The sequence below is a fragment of the Sardina pilchardus genome, chromosome 24, assembly GCF_963854185.1.
Source record: "Sardina pilchardus chromosome 24, fSarPil1.1, whole genome shotgun sequence".
Classification (NCBI taxonomy): domain Eukaryota; kingdom Metazoa; phylum Chordata; class Actinopteri; order Clupeiformes; family Clupeidae; genus Sardina; species Sardina pilchardus.
In genome coordinates, this window is record NC_085017.1 from 21,297,667 (window position 1) to 21,313,384 (window position 15,718).

At 49.1% G+C, this 15,718-nt stretch overlaps 1 protein-coding gene across 1 annotated transcript in view; it reads left to right on the plus strand.

The window, feature by feature from the left end:
* trioa (trio Rho guanine nucleotide exchange factor a) overlaps positions 1-15,718 on the plus strand; it is a 117,275-nt gene that overhangs the window by 32,039 nt on the left and 69,518 nt on the right. The window contains exon 3 of the mRNA XM_062529225.1: positions 13,421-13,495. Coding sequence (XP_062385209.1) covers positions 13,421-13,495 — 75 coding nt within the window. The remainder of the gene's footprint in view (positions 1-13,420; positions 13,496-15,718) is intronic.

Sequence of the window (15,718 nt, forward strand, 5' to 3'; positions counted from 1 at the left end):
AAGACTGTGTCGCTTTTGTCCCCCCCGACTCTCTCGTCGCCACCACACTCTGATGCCACCTGGTCCGGGAGGTTTTGATCCTCGATGTCGCTTTTGGCTGCTCGTCGGCGGTCGTCATAGAAACGGGACGTGCGGGAGCATGGCGGGGCCGACTGGCCTCCTTAGGCTCTTTCAAGTGTGGCTCCAGCAGCCCCAAGGTGACGAGCGGCGCTCTCCAGCCAGAGGTAATAATGCCTTCACACACTCGCTGCGCACTCTCACACACTCTCTGCGCTGGCACAGAACTGTGGCTGGTGCAGAAGTTTAGAGTTAAAGAGAGTTTATCGAACTTGCAACAGTATTGCAAGTTCAGTTTTAACAGCAATTGTCTTTATAAACACTGAATTATTTAGCGGGTTACAATAAAAACATCATTACACTCTCAAGCATCCTCTTCTGGATTCAGCCTTATTTTTTTCTTAGATACTTTATTTATTCTGCTTGGATATTTTTTTTCATCCCTTTTTTGGCAGTGGCGAAAATTCTGGGTATGTGGAAATTACATGAATTATGCTGAACATTTGACGGTGTGTTTTTTGAGCACCGCTCTGAAAGAAAATAATGACCCGTCGCTCGCTGGCCCTCCGTGCAGAGGGCGGGTGACGTGCGGGCCTCTCATCGTTTACGGAGCTCTGTGATTTTCACATGCTTGTTTTCGTTGTGTAGTGACTCACCGCTCCTAAGCTGGTCCTGGTGCTCGGCTAGTAGCGCACGATGACTACGGGGTCAGGAAGTTGAGGAACACAGCTGCTGTAAACATGCTGGCCCTCGAAGCAAAAACACTTTCGGCCTTATGGCTCTCAATGTCCAGATGATGTTGACGAGAGGTTTCTTCAAAAGCTTTGTTTTGCAGTGACCATCGTAACTAACTAACTAACAGAGGGCGTTTTCAAAATGGTTCTCGCTATCGTTTTAGTATTACTATTTGGCATTTGGTTTTGCAGTATTGCAACAATGCTATTGGGGAAATACACCCCTTGAGGGTATGTGAGAATTCCAGTGCCTGCATGTAGCCCATTTTACTACTTCCACCATATCTGTGCTGCATGTTGTTAGCTCAAACGCTGCTGGCCCATTTGGTGTGAAATATTGTGCTACAGTAGGTAGTGGTGTTGACCCAGGCTTTTTTTTCTGCACTCTAACATATTTACGTGACCTGATTTTCAGATACCCGCAGTGACACTAATGCTAGTGTGCCATCATTGAGCCATTCAGTAGCTTTATCTCGGCATTAGGCCTAGCAGTGCCTCTGATGGACCTTAAGTGACCAGTGCTTCAGGAGGGGGAGTCTGTTGAGGCAGGGGCTACTGGGCTAATCACCACACTTTCTAAGCTGCTTCAGGATAATCCTGCTCTGTGCTGGCCTTCCGGTTTTGCCACGCAAGCAGAAATTCAGAATCTGTCCACAACTCCCTTTACGCCCGCTCCATCAGCTGCCAGCAAAGACCCCCCCCCACCCCATCCCCCTTTCTTACTCTTCCTACCTTTCAAACTCACCCAGATTGAGCTTTCAAATTCAACCCAACATAGGTGAATATGATGTTTGTAAACTCACCTAACATGCAGGTAAATATGGACCTTTCAAACTCACCCAACATGGTTGAATATGGGACCCTGTTCGCTGTCATAAGTGGTTTACTGGTCATGACCTTATTATGAAAGTTGATGATTTAAAGTTGACGGTTTAAGTTCAGGTCGACCACCACTGTGCTTGCTCTCCTCAAGTGCTCCGGAAAATCCCTTTGCATCCAGTGAATCAGCTGGGCTTACCTCGGCCCTCTTTAGTGGTCACTCACAGGCCCACATGGCTCTTGGTCTGCAGAATTAGGACCAAGGATTAGGCGCAATCGCAAACAAAGCCAATTCTCTAACCCTGCCCACACACACACACCACACACACACACACACACACACACACACACACACACACGCCACATACACACACACCCATTCCCACTAAATCCTAGCAAGACAACTGTTGGCCAGAGCTTATTGCCTGCTTGCCTTGCCTCGCCTCGCCCTGTTCTTGTTCTGTGGGGAGAGGCTGCTGCAGGCAAGCCAAGCTTCACCATCAAATTTGGAAGGACCAGGGCTTTTGAAGGACCGGGAAGAAAGATAGACTGGAGGCCACTGTGGCTATTCTCTCTCTCTCTCTCAAACACAGCCATGGATTCTCTTTCGATGGAGAGTTTAACGTTAACTGTTCACTGGGTCATTGTTCACGTCTTGGGAACCTAATCCCGCAAGAAGTCGGTGGTCTTCCCTCCGGAGATCCCCCCCAGTGTGGAGAAAGAAGACGGAAGGCTTTACCCTTTGTCACAGTAGCTTTTCGCCTTTGGCCCTTTGTGTGTTCTGCGGATCATACAGCGACTCTGAGGATACTGTGAGGATACTGTGAGGATGTATCTCCACTGTGTCCCTCACCCCCGAAGTGGGCTGGGCGTGTGTGCCGTGACGTCGCCAGTGGACTCCCACAGGTGGCAGTACGCGCAGACCGGCACCTCGCTGATTCAGCTGTCAGGTAAATAATACAGTATGCCCATAAGCAGCCGGGCACAGGTGCCCCCTCAGGAAGTGTGCTAGTCCGCCTTCTGTTTCTCAAAGCCATGCTTGTTTGGCTATAAGCTCACTGGCTTGTGTTGTGTGTGCTGTTGTAGTGGTAGGGGGTTAATGGCTTGTGTATGCTTTAGAATGTGTTATGTGAGTGCACATGCGTCTATATTTTCTAAGCGTAGTTGCACAACAGGGACACATGCTCGCAGGTAGCTGAAAGCCCTAGCTGGTAGTCTGTTCCTGAGCAATGTTTCCCCTGGGTGTTGGGGGTGGCAGCTGATGGCATGTGTGCATGAGAACAAGGATTTTATTTTTTAGATCACCTTGAGGACCTCCTTCATCTGAAGTAGATGGCATATTCATGGCCCTAAATTAACTGCTATGGAGCTTTTTTCCTTTGGGTTTAATGTTGTGAGCCTTGGGCGAAAAACTAATGGTATTTGTATACAGGATGAGCACTGTATTGAACCCACTGGGCTCCATGAGATTCTTGTTGCTCCTTTTATCAGTATTGTAAGGAGATGCCACTTACAGCTACTTAGCTCAAACCTTATCACAAACCCCCCATCTCCCTAAAACTAACACAAAGCAATCTCTAGACTATTCATCTTGCGCTCTTGATCTGTTGTATTGGATCTCGAGCAAACAGCCTACAATGGGCCCTTTGCTCCTCCTCCGGAAATATCTCCCCGCTTTTATGATGTAATTTCTTCCCCTTTATCCCATTCTATCATTCATCCCCTCGTTTTTATGCTCGTATGGATGTAATGCAGGGGAAACTCCCCCCCCCCCCCCCCCCCTCCCCTTAACCCCAACCCCCCACCTCTCGGGCTCTGCGTTGCTACGGTAACGGCCGTAAATGGGCACCTTTACGGCCGGTTTGGGAGAGCTGGGAATGGGAAGATGGGAGGATATGAAGGCTATTTGTCAGGTGGAGGATGAGCTGTGGAGGGGAGGAGGAGGAGGAGTGGAAGGACTGTGTGTGTGGGGGGGGGGGGGGTTGGAGTGAAGGTCCTCGTTCGCTTGCCCCACCAGAGGCCGCTGGTTGGGGTTGCATGAGATCATCATCTGCAGCGCTGCAGTTGATCTTTCTGCCCCCAACCCCCCCCCCTCACACTCTCCTTCTGTTTTTATTCCCCCCATCCTTCTCTCCTGTCTGTCTAAAAGAGCTTGTCCATCACAGTCACCAGACGTGCTTCAGACCTTCGCATCAGTCTTGCACAGCCGCCACCCTCATGTTTACATACATAGGATGACTCATCACATCACACATCATGGCGTTCTGTCTTTACCTCACCCTCCCTGTCCCCCGCCCTCTCTCACCTCTACACTCTCTACATCTTCATGGATGCTCATCAGTGGTCATCACTTGTCTTATCTCACTCTCCCATTCTCTTATATTCTCTCTTTCTCTCTCTCTCTCTCTCTGTCTCTCTCTCTCTCTCTCTCTCTCTCTCTGGCTGCCCTCTGTGATGGATCATATGAGATCATCCCTCTGTGCTGCTGCTGCTGCTGCTGGTCCCCAGACTGATGGTCCACAGAGACAAGCAGAAGCAGTGGGGGATGAGATGTCATGCTGCTGTAGCCACAGCTGTGTGTGTGTGTGTGTGTGGGTGTGTGGGTGTGTGTGTGGCGCGTCCTACAGCAGGTCAGAATATGGATGTGTTCAGATCCAATTATATGTATCACTGTACATGTGTGTCCACGTTATTGAGCTGTGCTGCATGAAATAGATGAGGTCATAGTATGTTTGTGGGGTGTGTGTGTGTGTGTGTGTGTGTGTGATAATGTGTCCGAGCTAATGGAGAGACTCAGGTCGGAATGCAAACGTAGAAGAAAACTTCTTTTTTTATTAAGCTACCGGTAGGTTAGACATGACATAACAAACAAAAGAAAAACACTTATCAAAACGAAAAACACAAATATGGGACAATGCCCAATAGCTAGGCCCTTACGTACCCATACACAGACCGAGACAATGTGCCCTCTCACGGCAGAGGCCCATCTCCCGAATGAAGCGCCCAATACTCTTATATGCTATTGGCGCAGACCAAACATAGCAAACAATCAATTAGCGCACTAATGTATCCTCCTAGGCTAGATACTAAACAAGCGCAATACATTACTTGACAACATTCCTGTCTAATCATCCAGACTTTGCTACAGTTCCCCAAAATAACAAATAAAACAAAACTACAGAAACACCCCTGTCTCTATGAGCGCTTCCCTTATGGGAGCGCGCCCCGTCCCTTTAACTGGGTCTCACCTCCGACACTCTTGTCGCACCCCGGAAGACAGGTAGACATCAGGTAAGCTGCATACACAATAGACCATAGACAATACACAGACAAACATTGGCACAGTCGAACGCGATTCCATTTAAGATGTACATTGTGCGCGCACGAAACCCGCCACAACTGCCCCGACATTATGCCTTGCATCAGCCGCTAATAGCCATGTTAAGCGCACGGCCAAACCAATATTCCTTCGCATTGTACCACGACATAATACATAGTTATTCCATATTTTCCTACATATGCATTACATCATTTATTTCATTTCACCTGTATGTGTATACTAATGTCTGCGTTCAAGTGCAAACTCGGTTCCCATTGTTCTTACTGGCGGGAATGCGCCCGCTTGCGTGACAGACGCGGTGCGCTCTGTCACAGTGTGTGTGTGTGAGTGTGAGAGAGAGAGAGTTTCCTATCATGGAATTGGTCACAGCACATTGATGTGTGTATGTGTGTGTGTGTGTGTGGCGATGTCATTTGAATGGATTTTCCATTGTATTGAGCTACACATGGTTCATTGATATAGCCTACTTTTGCTAATCTTTGCTGTGTGCGTGTGTTTGTGTGTGTGTAGCATGTTTGTGTTGTGTTGCACAGTCATTCTAGTGTGTTTTCCATTCTATTGAACAAGTCACAGCACATTGTTACTTGTGTGTGTGGACAGTCACAGTGTGTGTGTGTGTGTGTGCGCACACACACGCATGTGAGTGTTTGTGTGTAGTAATGCACGCACACACACACACACACACACACACACACACACACACACATCTGTGGTGATATCATGCTATACTTGGCTCGGCTCCAGGAAGGCTTGTCTGCGGGCTAAGAGGGTGTTGTGCCGACTCTGTGCACTGACTCCTGATAGCCGAGCAGCAACTCCAGTCTGCTGAGGGATTCATTATCACACACCGCCAGGGAGACCACGATGTGCAGGAATGAACAGGAGTTAAGAGACAGCAGAAGTGATTGGCCAATTTTTGGAACAAAGGAAAACAATATTGATGACATTGTAATGTTTGCACCATTTTTCCTCTGCCTCTTTTTCTTTGTCTTTACCTCTCTCTCTCTAATATGGCTGTTATCAAAATATATTGATGACATCAGAATGTTTTATACATCAAATATATGATATTTCTCTCCTGTTGCTTAGTAGCATGACTCTCTCTCTCTCTCTCTCTCTCTCTCTCTGGCCCCCCATCCCTTTCTCAAATGACTGGCCACAGCAAGCACAGGTGCCGTGGCAGCAGTCAGCCGGCTGTGTTGACAGGAGGCCATCGTGTAATCTGCCTGGGCTCTCAGGCCATACTTAGGCAGAGAGGATTGTGGGAATATGCCTGTCTTAGCAGATCCTGCTGCAGGCCACTTTGCACGAAAGATGCTTCTGAGGAATTTAGTCGTGTGTGTGTGTGTGTGTGTGTGTGTGCGTGTGTGTGTGTGTGTGTGTGTGTGTGTGCGCATGCGCGGGCCCAGAGGAAAGGAGTGTTAGGGTTGAGATGGAGTATGTATGTGTCATGTTGGAGCTTCAATTTAAAACACAATTAGCCCGTTTCCTCTGCACTAATCCTGGAATGCAGAGTGGTCCAGCAGAGGATTAAAACGGCACAAACTAATAAGGCAAGAGAGACCGAGAAGGAGAGAGGAAGGAAGGAAAGGAAAGAAAGGAGGAAGGAAGGAAGTGAGGTAGAGAGAAAGATGGAAAGAAGTAAAGTTAGTCATGCAGGCAGAAAAGATACTGAAAGAGTTAGTGACTTAGATGCAGAGCAGGAAAAATTGGCCAAGACTGCATTTAATGCAGCCCAGACAACCGTGCTATATACAAACAAAGTAATGGAAAGACTTTAGAGAGGGATAGAGGGACAAGATCAGAGAGCTAGAGAAGGAAGGAGAGAAAGAAAGAGAGGGAGAGAGAGAGAGGTGCAAAAATAGAAAGGCTGCACACCACACACAGAGGGGGTGAGGGTGTGACCTGTCTACACACACACACACACACACACACACACACACACACACACACACACACACAGAGACAGACAGACAGACAGACAGACAGACACACACACACACACACACACACACACACACACCACCCCCACCCCCACCCTTTTCTTTTTCCTTTCACTCATTCACATTCCCGGAATGGAGAGATCAGTGGAGGAGTGTGGTGCGGCTCCATGGGGGCCGGCGCTAAATTTAGCGTCCGGAGCCGGAGCAGTGGTGGCCGGGGAGTAATAGTGAAATAATACACACACACACACACACACACACACACACACACGGAGCCGCCAGCAGCGCAGGAACACTCCAGCCCTGTGGCAGGAAGTAAACCTTGTCCACACACATGCACATAGCTTACAGGTTCATGTAGGAAGGATTTGTGGGTTTGTGAGACACTGATTTGGTGTGTGTGTGTGTGTGTGTGTGTGTGTGTGTGTGTGTGTGTGTGTTTGTGCCTCATTTTTCCTCTTTGGCTCAGTTCCCACTCATATTAAAAGGCATTTATTTGATGCTAATTAACCATATTGGTGTCGTGAAGTGCTGAGGGCCAATAAATAGAGCTTTATGTCTAGAGCCATCTTTGAATCTGTAAAGTCAAGCCCATCATTTATCTGGTGACTCTGTGACATTAACAACAATCTCCTGCTATGGCTCAAGTGGGAATGCAAGTCACAGGACTCCAGTTTTGGAGAAGGGAAAGGGCGGTGAGGGACGTTACCCTCCCCATTCAGCATTTTTGATGAATGAAAGAATGATTGCCTGAAATAAATTCAATAATTTGACAGAGTATGGCCTCGCTCCATTGATGCCCCACTGTTTTTTTTCTTTCAGGATAGCATAATGTCTATGTGAAGCCACTTAATATAGCCTAATCTGATGTGGTTGTCTCAAGGTTTACTGGCATAAGACCTCACCTCATGAATTAATCCTCTATTTTAGTCATTGTGCTAGAAATCTTTGTTGGCAGTACTGACTGTCTCACTTCTCACAGAGTTTTACGCTCACAATTCCATGACGTGTTGATCTGTGAGAATGAAAGCACAGAACTTTGCTGTGACATGGGCGCTGTTGTTGATTACAGATTGATTTGAATCTGAGATTGTCGTCGATTTGAAAGAGACTTTTGTTGCATCAGATCTGTTGCCATCAATGCCTCTCTCTCTTTCTGTCTCTGTGTCTCTCGCTCTCTCTCTCTCTCTCTCTCTCTCTCTCTAACACTCCTCCCTGTTGCTCAGTCGCTCATTTTGACACACACACAAGAGCAGCATGCACACATGCGCGTACAGAGCTCACATTGACGTAAACCCCAATCCTTTCAACCTCTCTGAAATGAAGGCCCATTTTCTGGCTGTAAATAAGCAGTAATAAGCCTGTGCCGCGATCAGAGGCCCTTTTCAGCGCCGGCTGGGAAAGAGAACTAATGGGTGTCGTCGCAAAAGCACAGCGTGTCTCTTATGCAGACAAACAGCAGTTGCATTCTGGGTGAATCTGTGTCTGTTTTTGCAGCATTGGAGTCAAGCAAAACTGGCCTTATCTGTTCACCATACAGCCCTGTAGTCAAATGATGTGTGGCGTAGTCGGCAGGATCCTCAACTGGGCTTATTGATGTGTGGCGTAATCGGCAGGATTCTCAACTGGGCTTATCTCACATCCTAGTGTTACAAACTTGTGCTATGTGACCACACACTGTGTTGCACTGGACTCCGACAACCTTGGATATAGGTGGTGGGCATACCAACAAGGAGGCTTAGGTCTCAAGGCGTCAGGGAGTTCCGTAAGTGTGTCCTTGCTGTTACAGTGGGGTGATCCTGCTGGTTGTGCAACATTTGTGTCCTCCACGCAGAATTCTCCGGATCATGTGGGTACGAAAAGCAGCTCAAAATCACTTTTCTGCCACACCAGCACTCCTTCCCTCCCCTCCCCTCCTCTCTTTTGGCATCACCTCGGCTCTAAGTGCGCTTGATCTGCATTTAGCTCTTAATCCACTTTTTATGCGCTCCGTCTCCTCTCCCGGTCCTCCATCTTTCTTTCTTCTGCCGTCTTGTACACCGTCACAACTTATGGCTAGCAAGAGCTAGCGTTGGTGTTGCGTTGCGTCATGTGAAAGTCACTCCAGGTATTTCACTTCTGTTTGACATCTTAATACACTAGCTGAAGGGAAAAGTATCTCTGTGAGTGTGTGTGCGAGAGAGAGGAAGGTTAAGCCTGTCCACACATTGACCCAGATGACCAGCTGCTCTTTGGACCTCCTAGGGTCACAGGGAGGTTGAGGAGGATTTCAGGGTGAGGGGAGCATTTCCTGTCGTCTCGTGTTCTCTTCTGTCCATCCCTGTTAGCACTCTTGTTGGTGTGTTGCTGTGTGTGGGGTAGGGGGTGAGTGATTAGCTCAAGAGAGGGTGTGTGTGTGTGTGTGTGTGTGTGTCCGTGCATGTTTTCAATGGGTCACTGATCTTCTTGAACCTTCACCCTCCCTCTTAAAGACAGACCATGCGTGTGTGTGTGTGTGTGTGTGTGTGTGTGAGAGAGAGAGAGAGAGAGAGAGAGAAGGGGTGTACGTGTGTTTAAGAATCTGTCAGTTTGTGTGCGCGTGTCCACACTGGTGTGTGTGTGCGTGTGTGGGTGTGTGATTGCTTAGATCAGAGAATGTGATGATAGGCAACAGGGGAAAAAATCCTTTGAACAGCACACAGAGCCGCTGTTGCTGTCCTTGACACACACACACACACACACACACACACACACACACACACACACACACACACACACACACACACACACACACACACACACACAATCACACAGGAAATTTACTGCTGGACAGCTTCATGTGGCGAGAGAGGGAGATTGCCTGGTGGGGGTTGAGTGGAATGCGAGCGTGCCGTATGAATGCTGAGGGTTTTCAACAGGCCACTCCTCACAGTGTGTGTGTGGATCAGCGGCATACTGCTGCTGCCGCTCAGGCGTGGGCGTGGGTGTGCCTCTTGTTGGACCATATGGTTAGGACAGTGTGTGTGTGTGTGTGTGTGTGTGTGTGTGTGTGTGTGTGTGTGTGTGTGTGTGTGTGTGTCTGTATCTGTGTGTGTGTGTATCTGTAGGCAGCTGCTGCCGGCCTGTCGGCACTCTCTCTCAGCTGTCTCCGGTAGTGACGGACACTCACACAGCTGGGTGGCCTTGCTGTACGCTGTGCCACACACACACACACACACACACACACACACACGCGAACGTATGTACATACAAACACTGAAATCTCTCCTTCCTTCTACTCCCCCCACCCCCAAACCTCACACAAGCCCCCCCCCCCCATCTATTCTCCATGTTTTTTCTCCTGTTTTGACTTCCTCCGCTCGATTCTCTCTGAACGCTCCAGCAAAAATGGCCTTTTCGGGGGTGGATGGCCCTATTACTTGTTGCTACATAGCCAGCCTCCATCCATGCCAGCATCAAAATTAATTGCCCTTTTTGACGGGCAGCCAGTGCTCTCTCCGACTGCCATGTGTGTGTATACATGCATAAGCAGCTCGACTAGACTAGATAAACTGATTAGGATTAAAGCTGTTGGTCTATGACTAGGGAGTGGCTGATGCACTATGAGGATGGATTTATTGGCAAGCAGACAGACAAACGTCTGTAGCAAGGGGATAAAGAAGGGATCCCTGGTCCCTGGTCCCTGGTCCTGTGTCGGGCGGCTGATCTGCGCGTGTCGCATATCTCGGACGTGAATCAGCGAGGGATTCAGGCGGGAATCATGTTTGTTTTGGATCAAACATGGCGTCCCCTCAGACATGAGACGAGGGGTTTATCCTATGAGTCGCTTCCCCTGCGCAGCCCCGATAACCTGCAAGCCTTGTGTGAGTGATGTGTGATTCATGCCGTGTGTGTGTGTGTGTGTGTGTGTGTGTGTGTGTGTGTGCGCGCGCGCGTGCGCGCATGCACATGTATGTTGTATGGGCTCTGGGACTGATTGACTCACTGACTCATAGGCCATGTGTTTTGCTTTGTGATTCATTCTGTGTGTGTGTGTGTGTGTGTGTGTGTGTGTGTGTGTGTGTGTGTGTGTGTGTGTGTGTGTGTGTGTGTGTGTGTGTGTGTGTGTGTGTGTGTGTGTGTGTGTGTGTGTGTGTGTGTGTGTGCTCCTATAGGTTGTTTGGAGTAGACAGTGTATGGCAGTTCATGTTTTGAGTCAGTGAGTAAGACTCTCTGGAAAAAAAGAAATCTATTGGCTGCATTGTGTTACGATTGACAATACATGACACTCTGTGGCCGAGACAGGATGCAGTCTCATATGAAAACTATTACACCAGATCACATGACACACACACACACACACACACACACACACACACACACACACACACTCAAAATGCCAGTCCGTGCAGAGTACACACACACACACACACACACACACACACGCGCACACAAGCTCAGTAAACACAATCACTGCTCCTTTATGTCTGCCCCCTACTGTTTGGCTGGTTGATGTGCTTCCCTGGAAAGACCGAGTCGAGTTGCAAAACATTTTTTTTTCTCTCTTTCCTTGTTTTTCTTGCACTCTGTTTTCAAATTGTTCTCTCTCTCTGTTCATCCGTCTCTCTCCCCCTCCATCCTTTCCCAGGGACTTAGTTATTTCTCTTCACCATCTCAGTATTTTTAAATTGCCGTTGACGGGAACATTGTCTCCTGAATTTCACACTCCACGGTTCCCGGTTCCGGGATGCCAGGAGACAGAACTCCTTGATTAGCACCAGTGCTGTTCGCAGTGTTCTCCAGCCGGTTCCACAGAGCACGCCAGCTAGCCTGGAGAACAAGCTCTGCATTAAAATGAGTGTGTGCGTGTAGGTTTGTGTCTTTGAAACACACACCTAGACTGTGTCTCTTTACCTCACTCTTTCTGTTTTCTCTTTAAGCTCACTTTTCTGCCCACCTTGCTTGTCCTTTCCCACTTCACTCTTCTCTTTCTCTCTCTCTCTCTCTATCTCTCTATCTCTCTTTTTCCCTGTCCCTTTCTATCCCCCCTTCCCTCTCCCCCTCTTGCTCCTTTGTGTGTGTTGAGTCCAGTTCTGGTTGATTACTGGAGGCCTTGGCCAGGGTGTATGTGTTGGGGTATGGGGGGGGGGGTGTGTGGGGAAGTGGTCCGGTCCATTGTTATGATTGGACTTAGGCGGCCTTTATATGCGCCGTGGTTTTGTTGTGATGGCAGCGCTCCGGGTGCCGGAGGAGGAGGAGGAGGAGGAGGAGGAGGAGGAGGAGGAGGACGGCCACAGCACCCATGGGAACCCAGCGCTGTCCCGGCCGCGGAGGTCTGGCTCCGACGCTCCGACGCTCCGACGCTGGGGCTTCCCGTCAGAGCAATCGGGCAGAGGCCGCCTCAGGCCTCATGGGGGCAGTAGAATGCACAGAGAGAGAGAGAGAGAGAGGGTGGGGGGGGAGAGAGAGAGCGAGAGGGGAAGGAACGAGAGCCAGAGAGAGAGAGAGAGAGAGAGAGATATCAAGGAAGTGGGTGAGAGTGGAGGTGTGCGTGGGTGTGTTTGCAGACGGCAGCATTACGGGCATTAGAAGTTCACCGCGGTCGTCGGTTAGAAGCGAAAAGGTTACACTTGTTTGAGTTGTATAATGAGGACATTCTTGTGGTGTTGGAGGTGTGTGTGTGTGTGTTTGTGTGTGTGTGTGGTTGAAGGTGGTTAGAGAGGAGTGCTACTGAGAAGAAGAAAGGGAGTGGGGGGAATTGAGAGAAAGAGAGGAGAGATGGTCGGATGGAGAGAGAGCGAGAGGTGTGTGAACACACAGCAGCAGTGTGAGGCGCTGTGATGCCACCGAGCGAGGACACCTTCGGGAAGATGACAGATGACATCATCTCTCTCTCTCACACACACTCACATACACACTCACACACTCTCTCTCCCTCTATCTCTCACTATCCCTTTTTTGTCTCTGTTTTGTAAGGCTTCATCTTGACAATGAAGTGGCCTTTAAAATGGTGGCCTCTCTCGTATTGATGTTCTCGGGAGAATAGTATATCAGACACCCCGCGCATCTACAATACGCCCTGCTTTGTTCTTGTGCAGCAGAGAGAGAAAGAGAGAGAGAGGGAGAGAGAGAGAGAGGGAGAGGGAGATAACTGACAGGAGCTGATTGGCCTTCATCTCAGCCAGATGCCAGCCACATCTGGGCCAGAGCGCGGCCAGTGATGGCAGCGGTGCCAGATCAGAGAGAGGCGGAAATAGCAGTGCAACACCCCTCTCCCTTCTTCTCTATCTGTCTGTCACTCTCTCTCTCTCTCTCCTCTTCAGCCCTCTGCTCTCATCCCTTCATTGTGATTGCCATGGAGACGCTCGTTGCTCGCTCGGCTTCAGTATTGATCCGCCGCTGATGGGATGTGAACCGTGGAGGCACTCGGTTGCCACGGCTTACCCAGCGTCCCTCTGCGGGGCGTTGCTACGGCGACCCCGTGCGCTTACGCTGCTGTGATGCTGAATGTGTGTGTGTGTGTGTGTATAACATTGTGTGTAACGTTCCTCTGTGTTTATGTCTTGCAGGTTTCAGAAGGAACGAAGAGATGAAGGCTATGGAGGTGCTGCCAATCCTGAAAGAGAAAGTGGCCTACCTGTCAGGTAAGAGAGGCAACCATGGATCCACACACACACACACACACACACCTACACACACACCTACACACACACCTACACACACACACACACACACACACACACACACACACACACACACACACACACACACACACACACACACACACACACACACACCTACACACACACACCTACACACACACACCTACACACACACACCTACACACACACACACACACACACTCATCCTCGAATAAACACACACACAACCACACATAGAGTGGTAGTTGACCACTGCGCTGACCCTCTCACTGTGTGGCCTTTCCTTAGAAACACGGATACTTTAAAGCAGCAAACACACAAAACATGCACTAGGAATATAGCCAGTAGTGAACAGGCATGTAGCAAATAGTCTATGTGCATGTGTGTGTGTGTGTGTGGTGCACACATCCATTTTCTGTAGGTTTTGGCACGCGCTCACATGTGCGCTCTCTCATGCTGGGTGAGGGCTCCCCTTACATGGGCTTCCTGGCCCTGGTCACAGGCAAGGCCCAGCTGCCACAGCAGACCCAAGTCTACACCCCCCCCCCCCCCACACACACACACACACACACACACACACACACACCGTCCATCCCTGCTCACACACTGACCGACTGAGGCTACCCTTGGTTTACCCGTTGACATCTGATACACACACGCGCACACAGACACACAGAGAAAGTACATGCACTGCACACACTATGTACAGATACATTGACTATCGTAGATGCTGTCAGAGCCCTAAATGGACATGAAATCCAGATAAACACACGCATACATTTACTGATGTGCACACACACGCGCACACACACACACACACAAACACAGAAACATAAGTGCATGTGCACACACGTACACACACATAGACTCACACATAGACTCTCGTAGATGTGGTACAACTTCACAGAGACCTACATGGACATGACACACACACATACACACACACACACACACACACACACACATAGACTCACACATAGACTCTCGTAGATGTGGTACAACTTCACAGAGACCTACATGGACATGAACACACACACACACACACACACACACACACACACACACACACACACACACACACACACACACAGAGCGAGCCAGACTGCGTCCCTCTCCCCTCCAGCGGGCGTGCTGTTATTGAAGCCCCTGCGCCGCGGCTCCGGTGGGGCTGTGGATTATTTGGCCGGCGCTGTAAAAACATTACCCCGCGCTTTTGTGCTCGCGCTCCCCATGGCCGCACAATGGCCAGCTTTATGTTCTCTCTCTCTCTCTCTCTCTCTCTCTCTCTCTCTCTCTCTCACTCTCTCTCTCTCTCTCTCTCTCTCTCTCTCTCTCTCTCTCTCGCTCACTCTGCATCTTGCTCTCTCGCTCTCTCTCTCTCCCTTTCTCTCTCTATCTCTCTATCTATTTATCTAGCTATCTAGCCATCTCTTTTTCTCCCTACCCCATTTCACTCTAACTCTACCCTCCCCCTCTCTCTCTCTCTCTCTCTATCTCTCTTTTCCTTCATTATTGTCTTTCTCTCTCTCATTTTTGTTCTATCTGCCTCTCTCTGTTGCTCTCTCCTCTCCTCCTCCCTCTTCCTCCTCCTCCTCTTCCTCCTCCAAGTCCTGGGAATTGCAGAGAAGAATAAGTGCTGTGCCATGCTCTTCCTCTGCTCTTCTCTGTCGTCTTCACTTCCTTCAGCTCTCTGCTGCGTTGCTCTGTTCTTCTTTCTCTCACTCTACTCTCCCACTCTGTCTCACCCACTCCACTCTCGCCTTGTTCTCCGTGTCATGGTCTGTGTTCGATCTCCTCTGCGTTGTGTAAGCTACATCTCTTTCTGTCAATCTCTTTCACTGTCTTGAGCTCACTCCACTCACTGTACTCACTGTACTCACTCTCTTACTCACTCACTCTCTCACTCTCTCACTCTCTCTCTCTCTCTCTCAATTCAATTCAATTCAATATAGCTTTATTGGCATGAAAGTTTCAGAAACATTATTGCCAAAGCTCAATTACATGTACACATAAGAGGTTAAAGGAAAATAAATAAATGTCTATATAATAAATCTCTCTCTCTCTCTCTCTCTTTCTCTCTCTCTCTCTCTCTCTCTCTCTCTCTCTCTCTCTATCTCGCTCTCTCCCCCCCCGTCTCTCTACACTTTCATTGGCTTATCACTTCAACAATCCCCCCTCCAGCCAATTCAAGGTCGGCGTACTACA